The sequence below is a fragment of the Anarrhichthys ocellatus genome, unplaced genomic scaffold, assembly GCF_004355925.1.
Source record: "Anarrhichthys ocellatus isolate YVR2014 unplaced genomic scaffold, GSC_Weel_1.0 scaffold5, whole genome shotgun sequence".
Taxonomy (NCBI): domain Eukaryota; kingdom Metazoa; phylum Chordata; class Actinopteri; order Perciformes; family Anarhichadidae; genus Anarrhichthys; species Anarrhichthys ocellatus.
Window position 1 is genome coordinate 5941297 of NW_022280035.1, and position 12233 is coordinate 5953529.

General features: G+C 42.7%; 3 protein-coding genes across 5 annotated transcripts; 2 read left to right on the top strand and 1 right to left on the bottom strand.

Moving 5' to 3' along the window:
• Positions 1-2: 2 nt before the first annotated feature.
• LOC116382062 (tubulin alpha chain-like) lies at positions 3-1453 on the bottom strand (the record flags this gene model as incomplete). The annotated part of the gene is made up of 3 exons (XM_031844741.1): positions 1327-1453; positions 228-450; positions 3-130 (listed from the first exon to the last, which is right to left on the bottom strand). Coding segments are annotated over exons 1-3 (354 nt in total), but the record flags the coding sequence as incomplete, so codon positions are not given.
• A 1474-nt stretch (positions 1454-2927) lies between these two features.
• LOC116382042 (tubulin alpha-1C chain-like) lies at positions 2928-7300 on the top strand. 3 transcript variants are annotated; one of them, XM_031844716.1, is made up of 4 exons: positions 2928-3053; positions 4636-4858; positions 4953-5101; positions 6264-7300. In XM_031844716.1, the coding sequence occupies exons 1-4, from the start codon at positions 3051-3053 to the stop codon at positions 7236-7238; spliced, it is 1350 nt and encodes a 449-aa protein (XP_031700576.1). In that variant the 5' UTR covers positions 2928-3050; the 3' UTR covers positions 7239-7300. The 3 variants fall into 3 exon arrangements, with proteins under 3 accessions (XP_031700576.1, XP_031700577.1, XP_031700575.1); XM_031844717.1 differs by lacking the exon at positions 2928-3053 and adding an exon at positions 3739-3825; XM_031844715.1 differs by lacking the exon at positions 2928-3053 and having other exon boundaries at positions 4182-4858.
• A 2351-nt stretch (positions 7301-9651) lies between these two features.
• On the top strand, positions 9652-12146 carry LOC116382078 (tubulin alpha chain-like). The gene is made up of 4 exons (XM_031844772.1): positions 9652-9754; positions 10543-10765; positions 10852-11000; positions 11112-12146. Exons 1-4 carry the CDS (start codon positions 9752-9754, stop codon positions 12087-12089), a joined length of 1353 nt encoding a protein of 450 aa, XP_031700632.1. The 5' UTR covers positions 9652-9751; the 3' UTR covers positions 12090-12146.
• Positions 12147-12233: the final 87 nt, after the last annotated feature.

The window sequence follows — 12233 nt, forward strand, 5'->3', positions numbered from 1 at the left end:
AGCACTATGTCGATGATCTCTTTGCCGATGGTGTAGTGTCCACGGGCATAATTGTTGGCAGCATCCTCCTTACCAGTGATCAGCTGCTCAGGGTGGAACAGCTGGCGGTAAGTCCCACTGCGCACCTCATCTGAAGAGACAAAAATAGACATTGAATCTTTTATGTCTTATAACACACATAATTTATTAAATTAATGTTCAGTTCAGCCATAAGTGATGACACTTACCGATGACGGTGGGCTCCAGGTCGACAAAAACAGCTCTGGGGACGTGTTTTCCGGCTCCAGTCTCACTGAAGAAGGTGTTGAAGGAGTCGTCTCCTCCTCCGACAGTCTTGTCACTGGGCATCTGTCCGTCTGGCTGGATCCCATGTTCCAGGCAGTAAAGCTCCCAGCAGGCATTGCCAATCTGGACACCAGCCTGACCAACGTGGATGGAGATACACTCACGCTGTGGAGCAGAAAAAATAAGGTATTTATTTAACAACTGCTGTTGAAATAGAAGAGCTAAACACGTATACATTTGTTTTGTCAAATAGATTTTAAAATAACTCTAAAACTGCAGTGCATCATGAACTGTTTCAATTAGTTCTTCTCACCCTGCATGAAAGGCCTTTACAGTTCTCATATTCTGTGATAGCATGTCTGTATAGAGGTTCAGTCTATCGTTTATTTTACAGGAACACATCTATTTTTTCCTGCTCTCTGCTGCCACATAAGTTTGGGTCCATTGCATACATAATTACTGTAGGGAGAGGATTATCTGGGTCAGACATATTGCAGTGTGCTGCCACATTCACATCCTCCACTGCGAATAGAAGGCTCACATATATTTTCATATTTCTTAACAGTGAAGAATGAACAGAGGTGTTTATATTTTAAATGTATCTATATGTCATATTTAAGAAGGCGTGCGGTCTTGATGAGCCAGTGGGATGTATTGAACATCCTTAGAACAAGGTGTACTAAATTATAATCATATAAAATCGACAAAAAAGCGCCTTCAAATCAGGATTACAAACTAGTAAAAGATTGATTATGAAGCTAATTAAGCTAATTCAACAGAGGTATGTGGGGAGAGGATTAGGAGTCAGCTTGCAGTGCAGGAATACACTACATTTCGAATGCGATTCACCAATATTTTCAGTTGTCTATTAGCGGCCATATTGACAATAAAGCTATATACAGCCACGATTCACTATAATAAAGAGGAGAAAGGATGACGTCAATATCATATGAGCTACCTCCTTTCCTCCCGTTCTGTAAGACCCTGTAAACAACAACCTTGGAAATGGAACATGACATTTTTACTTAAAATGTTACTTACCATGATGGCTCGTCGATATTATGCAATGTAACGAGACAAGCCAGAGGAGTGTTTGCGTCTGAGGGGTGCGGTGTTTGATGCAGATCTGCAGATGCACCACACTCATGTACTCGATCTGCCTCTTGAGGAGAACTGGTGAACTGCGCCAGAAATAAAAAACTCCTCCTCCTTCTGCCGCAGTAACATCCATAACCAGAACAAATGGTACCCAAACCGAGATATGTGGACTTTGAAGACGTCTTATTGATTTGGTACAGGTGGCTATAGATTCTAATGGCCAAATTATAGGTTTAAATTTAACCTGAGATGTTCTGGAACCAGAAGGTAGCCTACCCTGTCAAAGTAGCTGGATGTGGATGCACAAAATATACAGTCCGTCTGAGAGTGATGTAAAAGACCTAATGTTTCCTCCTTCAGCCACGTGGAATAGTCTGCAAAAAGACATCACAATGATAATTCGGATATTTCTGATATGTCTTTTCAGCATTGTAAACTCTGGTATCTGTCTGGGTTAAATAGCTACTGGAAAGGTTGGCTTGAATGCTCTTAAATCAATAATTGTGTTATTGTGTGTTATTAAAATATTGTATACTCTCTGAACAAAGGTTTAAATTTGTTATTATAGGCTTTGAGACATTGATATTCTGTTAAAATAAGTTGTAATTTCCAATACAACCAGTCAAACTTTCTTTTCATCATGTGCTTCAATATTGGAGGCCTATTTATACAGAAAACAATTAATAAGAACCAGTTGCAACATGAACAAATTAGTGCATCACACATTCCAATCAAATATATTTTATTCTAAAATGAGTCATTCTGCGTAATATGTACTATTACTTTTGGTACTTTAAGTGTATTTTAATGCTAATACTTTTGTAATTTTACTAAAGTAAAATATCTAAATGGTCATCTTATTTTATAGCACAGTGTAAATAACTTTTACATTACATTACAATTGTTTTAATTGTATGACAACAAAATAAACAGAATGACTGAATAATTCATAGATTATGGTTAAACTAAAGTTAGCTCCACCTTTATCAGCTGATACATATAGAGTGATGAACACATGAATGCATCAATAATTATAATCCAATAATATAATCTATACTATTCTGAAATGGGCCATTCTGCATAATGAGGGATATTACTTTGAGTATATTTTAATGCTAATACTTTTGTACATTTACATCAGTAACATATTTAATCAGTACTTGTATTTATACATTGTGGTATTGTTACTTCTCTTTAGTAAAATATCTAAATGTTAACATTCTTTGACAGTATCATGTAATTTACTTTTATTGTATTCAAATTGGAAACAAAATATGCAGGATGACTGTTTATTTATCTCTCATATTTTTTTCCATCATCATGTTTTTTTTGCTATTCGTAGTTCTCTGTTATGTTGAGCTGCCTTTTTGTTTTTATAATGTTGAGACAGAATAAAGTTTTGGAAAAACAGCTGTCATGGCTGACCTATCGAAAACACCCATGAAGGGGGCGAGTGGTTTCGTTTAACCAATAGAAAATAACCTCTTGTGACTCTCGACCAATCGGATTCAACTAGTATTTACGTTCCCGGAAGAGAAGTATAAAGTGCCTCACCCGGGCAAACGCACGAGACAGCATCTCGCTTAGCACTCCTTGAAACGCAGCTGTGAGTGTTTATCGTCCTCTTCTTTCTTATTTCAACCTCTTTAGACACAGCGTCGGGAAACATGGTGAGTGGAGCAATGTGACGTTTTCTTATGATTTAACCAGGCTCACAGCCAATTAATTTTGTCAATTAATTTTCAATTTAAGCTATTTATCAGCATTAGCTAACGCTCCTTACCGAACGTTCAGCTTTAGCTAACATTTCCTTTTAATGGAGTCTGGTTTGTGAGGACCGTGGAACGTAGCAATGTTCTCGTCGCTTATATTTTTTTATAGACGATTCTCCACGTGGTCGACTTATTCCTTCTCTTTTTGTTTGTAAACAAACCGGACGTGCATGGGTCGCGCGCCACCTGTCGTCACGCCAGAGTCAGTCCAGCCAGCGGCTTCTTTTGTAGTTACTGTTGCACGAAACCGAGAACAAAGAACCTCAAACGCGGCGCGAGTTAATCGCGTCGCCGGTCTCGCCGGGGACCATTTGTGTTCATTTGCGTGAATCGCGCTGGATGCTCCAGAGAGGGGGCGTGGCGTATCGCCCTGGAAGTTGTTCAACTGTCCGCCATCAACTATGGAAAAAAGAACCTATATTTCTGCTTAGTACGTGTTGTGGAATTCCCAGATATCACGGGAAACTAAACGCCGTCGTGTCTGGGTTCATCACATAGTCCAGATGAGCTCCGTGGATTTTATCGAGCTGTATTCACTGTGTCTAGCAAGCCACACGTCTGCTGGTTCACTACAGCTGTATGAACTCAAAATAAACAGATTTTGCTGTGATTTAACTGCAATAAACTGACAAAAATGGATGCCGAAATAACCACGTAATGACGCCGCTTGGTAAAGTCTGAATTCATGTTTTGTTAGTTCTCTCCGCAAGACAAGCAAATCACTTTTAAAATACTTGTTTTCTCAATGGAGCTCGGATCGATCGGTGCTAAGCTAACACTGTAGCAGCTCCTTCAACACTCAGAATAACGTCATATAGACGTAAATACGACAGCGTCTATTCATTGTTTGTACCATATGGTGTACACACATTTATATACATAGTTTGGTCCGGTCTCTATTGATATGAGGTATCGGATACAGTATTTGTTTCCTGATTCAACGACGTCAGTGATGACAGGAGAAACATCTCAACGCTGATAGGCTATCGCGCCGCAGCGTCACGCCATTTTTTTTTTTTTTTTCTCCGAAGTTGAAAAATTTAAACTCACGCGTTTGCAGTTTTGGCGATTCGTCAATCGCGCTGCGCCACCGCAAATTCGCGTCACCGCAGTCTCATCGCGTCTGCGCATATACTTTTTATGTAATCTACGCGCGCCGCGTTTGGTGTGAACGTAGCCGGTGCTAAATGTATGAAAACCACAACAGATAAATATTGCCGTAGATATTTGGCCGACGAACCGGTGCAACCCTGTTTTATATTATATGTATTGTCAAGATGATAATTTGTCATCAGCTATTTGTCTTAATTAACGGATTTAATTAATGTTGCGTTACTAGGTCATGGTGTTTGGTTTCTTACAAAAGGTCGTTTTTTCTTTCTTTTTAGCTTTGTTCAACATGTGTTGATCTGAAGTATCTAGACATGGTTATAGATGTGGACATATTTAATGGTAAATGTTACATATTCTTGTCCTCCAGCGTGAGTGTATCTCGGTGCACGTTGGTCAAGCCGGTGTCCAAATTGGCAATGCCTGCTGGGAGCTTTACTGCCTGGAACATGGGATCCAGCCGGACGGACAGATGCCCAGTGTCAAGTCCACAGGAGGAGGAGACAATTCCTTCAACACCTTCTTCAGTGAGACTGGAGCCGGAAAGCACGTCCCCAGAGCGGTTTTTGTTGACCTGGAGCCCACCGTCATCGGTAAACACTCATTAATATAGATGCCATATCTCACTATATATTATTTCATGAAGTCAAACCCTCCAGTGATTTCTGATTCAAACTGTCTCTTCAGATGAGGTGCGCAGTGGGATTTACCGCCAGCTGTTCCACCCTGAGCAGCTGATCACTGGCAAGGAGGATGCTGCCAACAACTATGCCCGTGGACACTACACCATCGGCAAAGAGGTCATTGAACAGGTGCTGGACAGGATTCGCAAACTGGTGGGTAAATTCAAAGCCTTTCTGATATGGCTGAAAGCCTGAAACGATGTATAATTCTAAAGAAGTGATCAGGATGCCTCCCACTGGAGGTTTTCCAGGCAAGTCCAACTGGGAGGAGACCCCGGGGAAGACCCAGAACACGCTGGAGGGATTATATATCTCCCAACTGGCCTGGGAACGCCTCGGGATCCCCCAGTATGAGCTGGAAAACGTTGTGGGGGAGAGGGAAGTCTGGGTCAGCCTGCTGCCACCGCGACCCGACCCCAGATAAGCGGAGGAAAATGGATGGATGATCAGGAAAGGATAGCGTTGCATTATTGACAATTAATACCCATAACTAAGATTCTAATGGTGAATTTAAGGGGTCATTTCATCCAGGTTACAACAAACTAGCTGACTTGCCTCTACTAGTATCTAGGCATGCAGGATATTTTGCTGTAATTTGTCCAGGTTTTTAGATCGCTCAGATGTCTGTCTCCAGACCAATATTGTTTGTATAAATGTAATTTAATTACTGGTGCTTGCAGCATAAAAATAGGGGCCCAGTTTCAAGACAGAAATGGCCCTGTTACTCTGGAATATAAAACATGGTGCAGATTTTTTTTCTTCTTCTAGAAATCACCTTGCTATTGTAAAAATACTGTGAGCAACGCAGCAAAATATAAATTTTACCTCCTTTTCGTAATTGCAAAATCCTCAGACAAGATCTCAAAACTTGGACAAATTGTAATGAACTATATCTTCATGTCGAGACATCCCTTGAGGCAGGGGGGGAAGTAGTGTTTACTAAGTAATCATCATGATAATCAAAAGTTGTAGTTTGGTATTGATGGCAGTGAAACACTACCGGTCACTGTATGGATGTTTAGTGGCTACAGAGAAACTCTGCTGTCACTTGATGGTTGCATGAAAAGTTCTAAAACCCTCTTTGGTTTTGATAAAATTCACTTGAAATTGTTGTGTTAATTTTGCACCAAGTTCCCTAATAAAATGAGTATTTATTTCACAAAGGCATATACAAAAGTAAGCTTTACCATAGAACTATTTATGTTTAATTACCTGCTATGCTATACCATTATCGAGATATGAAATTATCTATATTGGTATAGAAGATTTTGGCCGTATCGCCAGCCCTAATCTCTGGTTCTCCCTCTTTCTTCAGTCTGACCAGTGCACCGGCCTTCAGGGTTTCCTGGTTTTCCACAGCTTCGGAGGTGGCACCGGCTCTGGTTTCACCTCTCTGCTGATGGAGCGTCTGTCTGTCGACTACGGCAAGAAGTCCAAGCTGGAGTTCTCAGTCTACCCAGCTCCCCAGGTGTCCACCGCTGTGGTAGAGCCGTACAACGCCATCCTGACCACCCACACCACCCTGGATCATTCCGACTGTGCCTTCATGGTAGATAACGAGGCCATCTACGATATCTGCCAAAGAAACCTCGATATCGAGCGTCCCTCTTACACCAACCTCAACAGGTTGATCAGTCAGATTGTGTCCTCCATCACTGCTTCCCTTCGTTTCGACGGCGCCCTCAACGTTGATCTGACCGAGTTCCAGACCAACTTGGTGCCATATCCCCGTATCCACTTCCCTCTGGCCACCTATGCCCCCGTCATCTCTGCTGAGAAGGCTTACCATGAGCAGTTAACTGTGTCCGAAATCACCAACGCCTGCTTTGAACCAGCCAATCAATTTGTGAAATGCGACCCTCGCCACGGTAAATACATGGCTTGTTGCCTTTTGTATCGTGGTGATGTGGTTCCCAAAGATGTGAATGCTGCCATTGCCACCATCAAAACCAAGCGCTCCATCCAGTTTGTGGACTGGTGCCCCACTGGTTTCAAGGTTGGCATCAACTACCAGCCCCCCACTGCAGTTCCTGGTGGAGACCTGGCCAAGGTCCAGAGGGCCGTGTGCATGCTGAGCAACACCACTGCTATTGCAGAGGCCTGGGCTCGGCTTGACCACAAGTTTGACCTGATGTACGCTAAGCGTGCCTTTGTTCACTGGTATGTGGGTGAGGGTATGGAGGAGGGAGAGTTCTCTGAGGCCAGAGAGGACATGGCAGCTCTGGAGAAGGATTACGAGGAGGTTGGAGCCGACAGTGTGAGGGATGAGGATGATGTAGAGGAGTATTAAACTAAAGTGTTTTCAATAACTTCAAAAATAAAGTTCATTTATTGACCACCTTTGTTGTCTTTTAATACACATTCCAAAGGGCAGAAGTACTGTCGGACAGTTTTAATGGAGCAGAGCAGATTGTTTTTCTGTGTCTGTAGTTGTCACTATTGCTAAATGCATGATGCCATATTGGGCAGTCTCAAACTGGTTTGTACAGTTTTAGGGGAACAGTTTCTCTGCTCCAGACATGTGACTCAAGTCATTTAGTGAAAGTCTCAAGCCAGTCCCAAGATTCTGCTGTAGCCAGTCTTTATACAGAGAAAAGACTAATGGTCAAATTATCTAACCTGTTCTTCTCAATCAAAAACAATTTCCATCAAATTAACCTGCACATTTATTTCTTGACTTTTCTTATTTCATTTCTTTATTGACCTATTATGATGCTGGCTTTAGTCCTCCATACTTAAGTACAGTACTTCAGTATATGTACTTGGTTACTCTTCACCCCTGCTGAGTAGTTTTTCCACCACTGTTGGATAAAATGGACAAATAACTTTTAATCAACACAAGAAACCGAGACTCTGAAATACCTATATTTAGTAGACTGTCAAGATACTGATGCATAAATGGCAAAACCAAAAAGAGCAATTTTCACTTCTGGTCCAAAATGTACACGCCTGATTACCTAATTTTCCCAATAGCGTATGATTGCTGCGTGTATTACACAGAAGGCAACCTCCGGTCTTGCCCCGTGAAGCTGATGCGGAAGTGTCTTAAAACTTAAATTCTCCCTACTGATCAGCAGGGGGCGACTCTTCTGGAAGCAAACATAATTCTGTATGGAAGTCTGAGAATGTCCCCACTTCTCACTTTATTACCTTGGTAAACCATTAAAACATGAGTTTGTCGTCTCAGTCGCTAGTTTCAAGTCTCCAATGAAACATGTTCATTGAGCGAATTATGGTCACATTTGGAGTAAAATAGACTATAAAGCGGAGTATGTTTTTAGGGCGGGCTTACTGTGACTGACAGGTCGCTGCTGCTACCAGAGCCGTATCCAAAGTCACAAGTCACTAACACGTATTCTAAATATGGTAATTTCTTTAGTAAAGGTCATTAGGTACCCTTTAAGAGTATTGAGACCCTAAACCAAGGTGATGGCTTGATCCTCATCCGTAAATAGTTGAGTCTCAAGGTTTGTTAGATATGTTAATGCAGAATGTGAGACTGGACGGTGAATTAGTAGGAAATTAGTAACTTCCGTTCGTCGGATGCAGAAAAGCCAAGATGGCGACGTCCATATTTCAAGATGGCGACGGCGATATCACCGAACTCGAGGCTTCATAACAGCAGTCCATAAAGGAATGAGTGACATCACGATGACTACGTCCACTTGTTATATATGGTCTATGGTGACGAACACCGACTGCTTTGATTGGCTCGTGGGGTACGGGAACGCCCACTTTTTTTCCCTTCTATTTCACAATAAACAGCTTCTTCTTCTTGAGTTGAATTTGAGGCAGACTAGAACAGTTCCTTCGTAGATCTCCATTGTGTGACTTATGTCCTTATATAGAGTGCAGTACGATGGAGAGAGTTGATTAAAGATGCTGTTCTTCCACAATTCCCCAGTGAGAATTGACTACCACGAATAATCTGTTAGTTGTGGTACCTACGGCAGGAGAGCAGATGGAAGCGCCAATGAAATATCCAGAGGGGGGAGGCAGAACGCAGGGTGCGCTAGCTAGCTAATGCTAACACCTGTCTCATTTGTGGTCTTATAAATAGTTCATCAGTACATCCATGAAACGTACATTCTCCATCGGGAAGACACACAAAATGAAAGCGGACAACAAACCAGGATGAGCTTTATTCATATGGTATGACTTATCAATGGGTATCTAATGTAGGCTATGTGAGGACCAATACATTTTTAGCATCAATAGCTGTTGATTCATTGCTGGAAGCTTGTTAAGCTAGGCACGCTAGCCGGCTTTGTTTAAATCGAGTTGGTACAAATTACCCATCTGAATGTAACACTAAGCATTTATTTAGCTTAGTTTGCCCCACTTGTTTAATCAAAGTCACACATACTGGAAAAAATGATTAAAGAAATAGACCAAAAGTGACTTAAATCATGCGTAAAACGGATCTAATGCCACCAATTTGATTGACAGGAAGGAGACAATGAAGTTACTGGGCAAGAAAGCCAGTAGGCGTTCCTGTTCTACGTTAACCAATCATATACTAGGGCATTGCAGCTCCTGCGGCTGCAGTCCATTGTGCAAGTTTACTGCGTAGCCTGTGCCGCATATGAATGTTCAATTTAACCAATAGGAGACGGGACCATGTCACTCCTGACCAATCGGATTCATCAGCATGTTTCCGCCGGGTAAGAGAGTATAAATAGCCCCACCTAGAATAAAAAAACGTCAGTTGCTTCTCACACTGGACACATAACGCCCTTGCTGTGAGAGCTAACGTTGCCTTTGTCCTCTTCTAAATCAAATTTTATACAGAATCACGAAAACATGGTGAGTATGAAAGTATTGTGTATCGTGTATTATCGTGTATTCATTTGTACCGAATTCCACGCTCTGGAAGTATCATTCATCACGTGCCAACCTACCTTAACCGCCGTCATCAATTTTAAAGAAGTAACTGAAATGTAATGTGTAGAGCGGTCATTTTAACGGTGATGTTGGTACATTTGGTGTAACTCGAGAGGGCACAGCCCATATTAAAATTCCGCCTATTTCCGGTTTTCATGTCTGCACGTTGACCCAGTTAGTGCAGGTCATCGTGTGTTCAGCCTGAAACATTCCTCATTTTAACGGCCAGTTTGAAGAGGCCTTTTATTAAACTGCGACCACAGGCTTTTCAGACAAAATCTATTCACTCAAAGACTTTCATATTTTACCTTAGATGTCCGAACTACTTTTGTATGAATATCTGTACCTACAGCTGTGTTTGACAAGGTTCACCACAGACTGATCATGGGGAAAATGTTCTTTCTTTAAGTACTCATGTCGGAAAAAGTCTTTCTGTTCAGAGGGCCAGTGTCTGTGTGTCAGGTTACTGTAGTCATGAGAGCCTGGTATCTGGTTCTTTACAGAAGAGCTGCTTTACCCTCTTCATGTGAGAGCAGTCCTTGACATGTGATGAGTAGCCTTAAGTATCTAATTGGTTAAAATTAGCACAAGAACCAGCCAGGCATGCCCTTTAAAAAAATGATTGTAGTTACTTTACTTTTTTTTAATTTTTAATTTTTTAATTTTATTTTTTTTTAATTTTTTTTTTTCTTATCCCCGTCTTTCCACAGCGTGAGTGTATCTCCATCCACGTTGGTCAAGCTGGTGTCCAAATTGGAAATGCCTGCTGGGAGCTTTACTGTCTGGAGCATGGCATCCAGCCGGACGGACAGATGCCCAGTGGAAAGACCATCGGAGGAGGAGACGATTCTTTCAACACCTTCTTCAGTGAGACTGGAGCTGGAAAACACGTCCCCAGAGCTGTTTTTGTTGACCTGGAGCCCACCGTCATTGGTAAGTGTCATCACTTCTGGCTGAACATTCATTTTGGAAAATGTAAATAGTAGCTGTAACTGATTTTATTATTTTTGTCTCTTCAGATGAGGTGCGCAGTGGGATTTACCGCCAGCTGTTCCACCCTGAACAGCTGATCACTGGTAAGGAGGATGCTGCTAACAACTACGCCCGTGGACACTACACCATCGGCAAAGAGATCATCGACATAGTGCTGGACAGGATCCGCAAACTGGTGGGTAATATGATATCAGGAGGGATCCATGACTCATTTTGATTTCAAATATTTAATTAAAAGACATAACTGTATCTCATGTAATCACTGTCTCTGCCTCTCTGTCCTCAGTCTGACCAGTGCACCGGCCTTCAGGGTTTCCTGGTTTTCCACAGCTTTGGAGGTGGCACCGGCTCTGGTTTCACCTCTCTGCTGATGGAGCGTCTGTCTGTCGACTACGGCAAGAAGTCCAAGCTGGAGTTCTCCATCTACCCAGCTCCCCAGGTGTCCACCGCTGTGGTAGAGCCGTACAACGCCATCCTGACCACCCACACCACCCTGGAGCACTCCGACTGTGCCTTCATGGTAGATAACGAGGCCATCTACGATATCTGCCGTAGGAACCTCGATATCGAGCGTCCCTCTTACACCAACCTGAACAGGTTGATCAGTCAGATTGTGTCCTCCATCACTGCTTCCCTTCGTTTTGATGGCGCCCTCAACGTTGATCTGACAGAGTTCCAGACCAACTTGGTGCCATATCCCCGTATCCACTTCCCTCTGGCCACCTATGCCCCCGTCATCTCTGCTGAGAAAGCTTACCATGAGCAGTTAACTGTGTCCGAAATCACCAACTCCTGCTTTGAACCAGCCAATCAATTGGTAAAATGTGACCCTCGCCACGGCAAATACATGGCTTGTTGCCTTTTGTATCGTGGTGATGTGGTGCCCAAAGATGTGAATGCTGCCATTGCCACCATCAAAACCAAGCGCTCCATCCAGTTTGTGGACTGGTGCCCCACTGGTTTCAAGGTTGGCATCAACTACCAGCCCCCCACTGTGGTTCCTGGTGGAGACCTGGCCAAGGTCCAGAGGGCCGTGTGCATGCTGAGCAACACCACTGCTATTGCAGAGGCCTGGGCTCGGCTTGACCACAAGTTTGACCTGATGTACGCTAAGCGTGCCTTTGTGCACTGGTATGTGGGAGAGGGTATGGAGGAGGGAGAGTTCTCTGAGGCCAGAGAGGACATGGCAGCTCTGGAGAAGGATTACGAGGAGGTTGGAGCCGACAGTGTTGGAGACGATGAGGAAGAAGGAGAAGAGTATTAAACAGACATGCATTCCTCTAATTGATCTGTGGCAAATAAAGTTTGTTCATTGACTGAACTAATTGTTTTCTCTCTTTTTAATACACTCTTAAGTTACATTTAACTTGCATCTAAGCTGGGTTACACACACATTCGATATTGACTT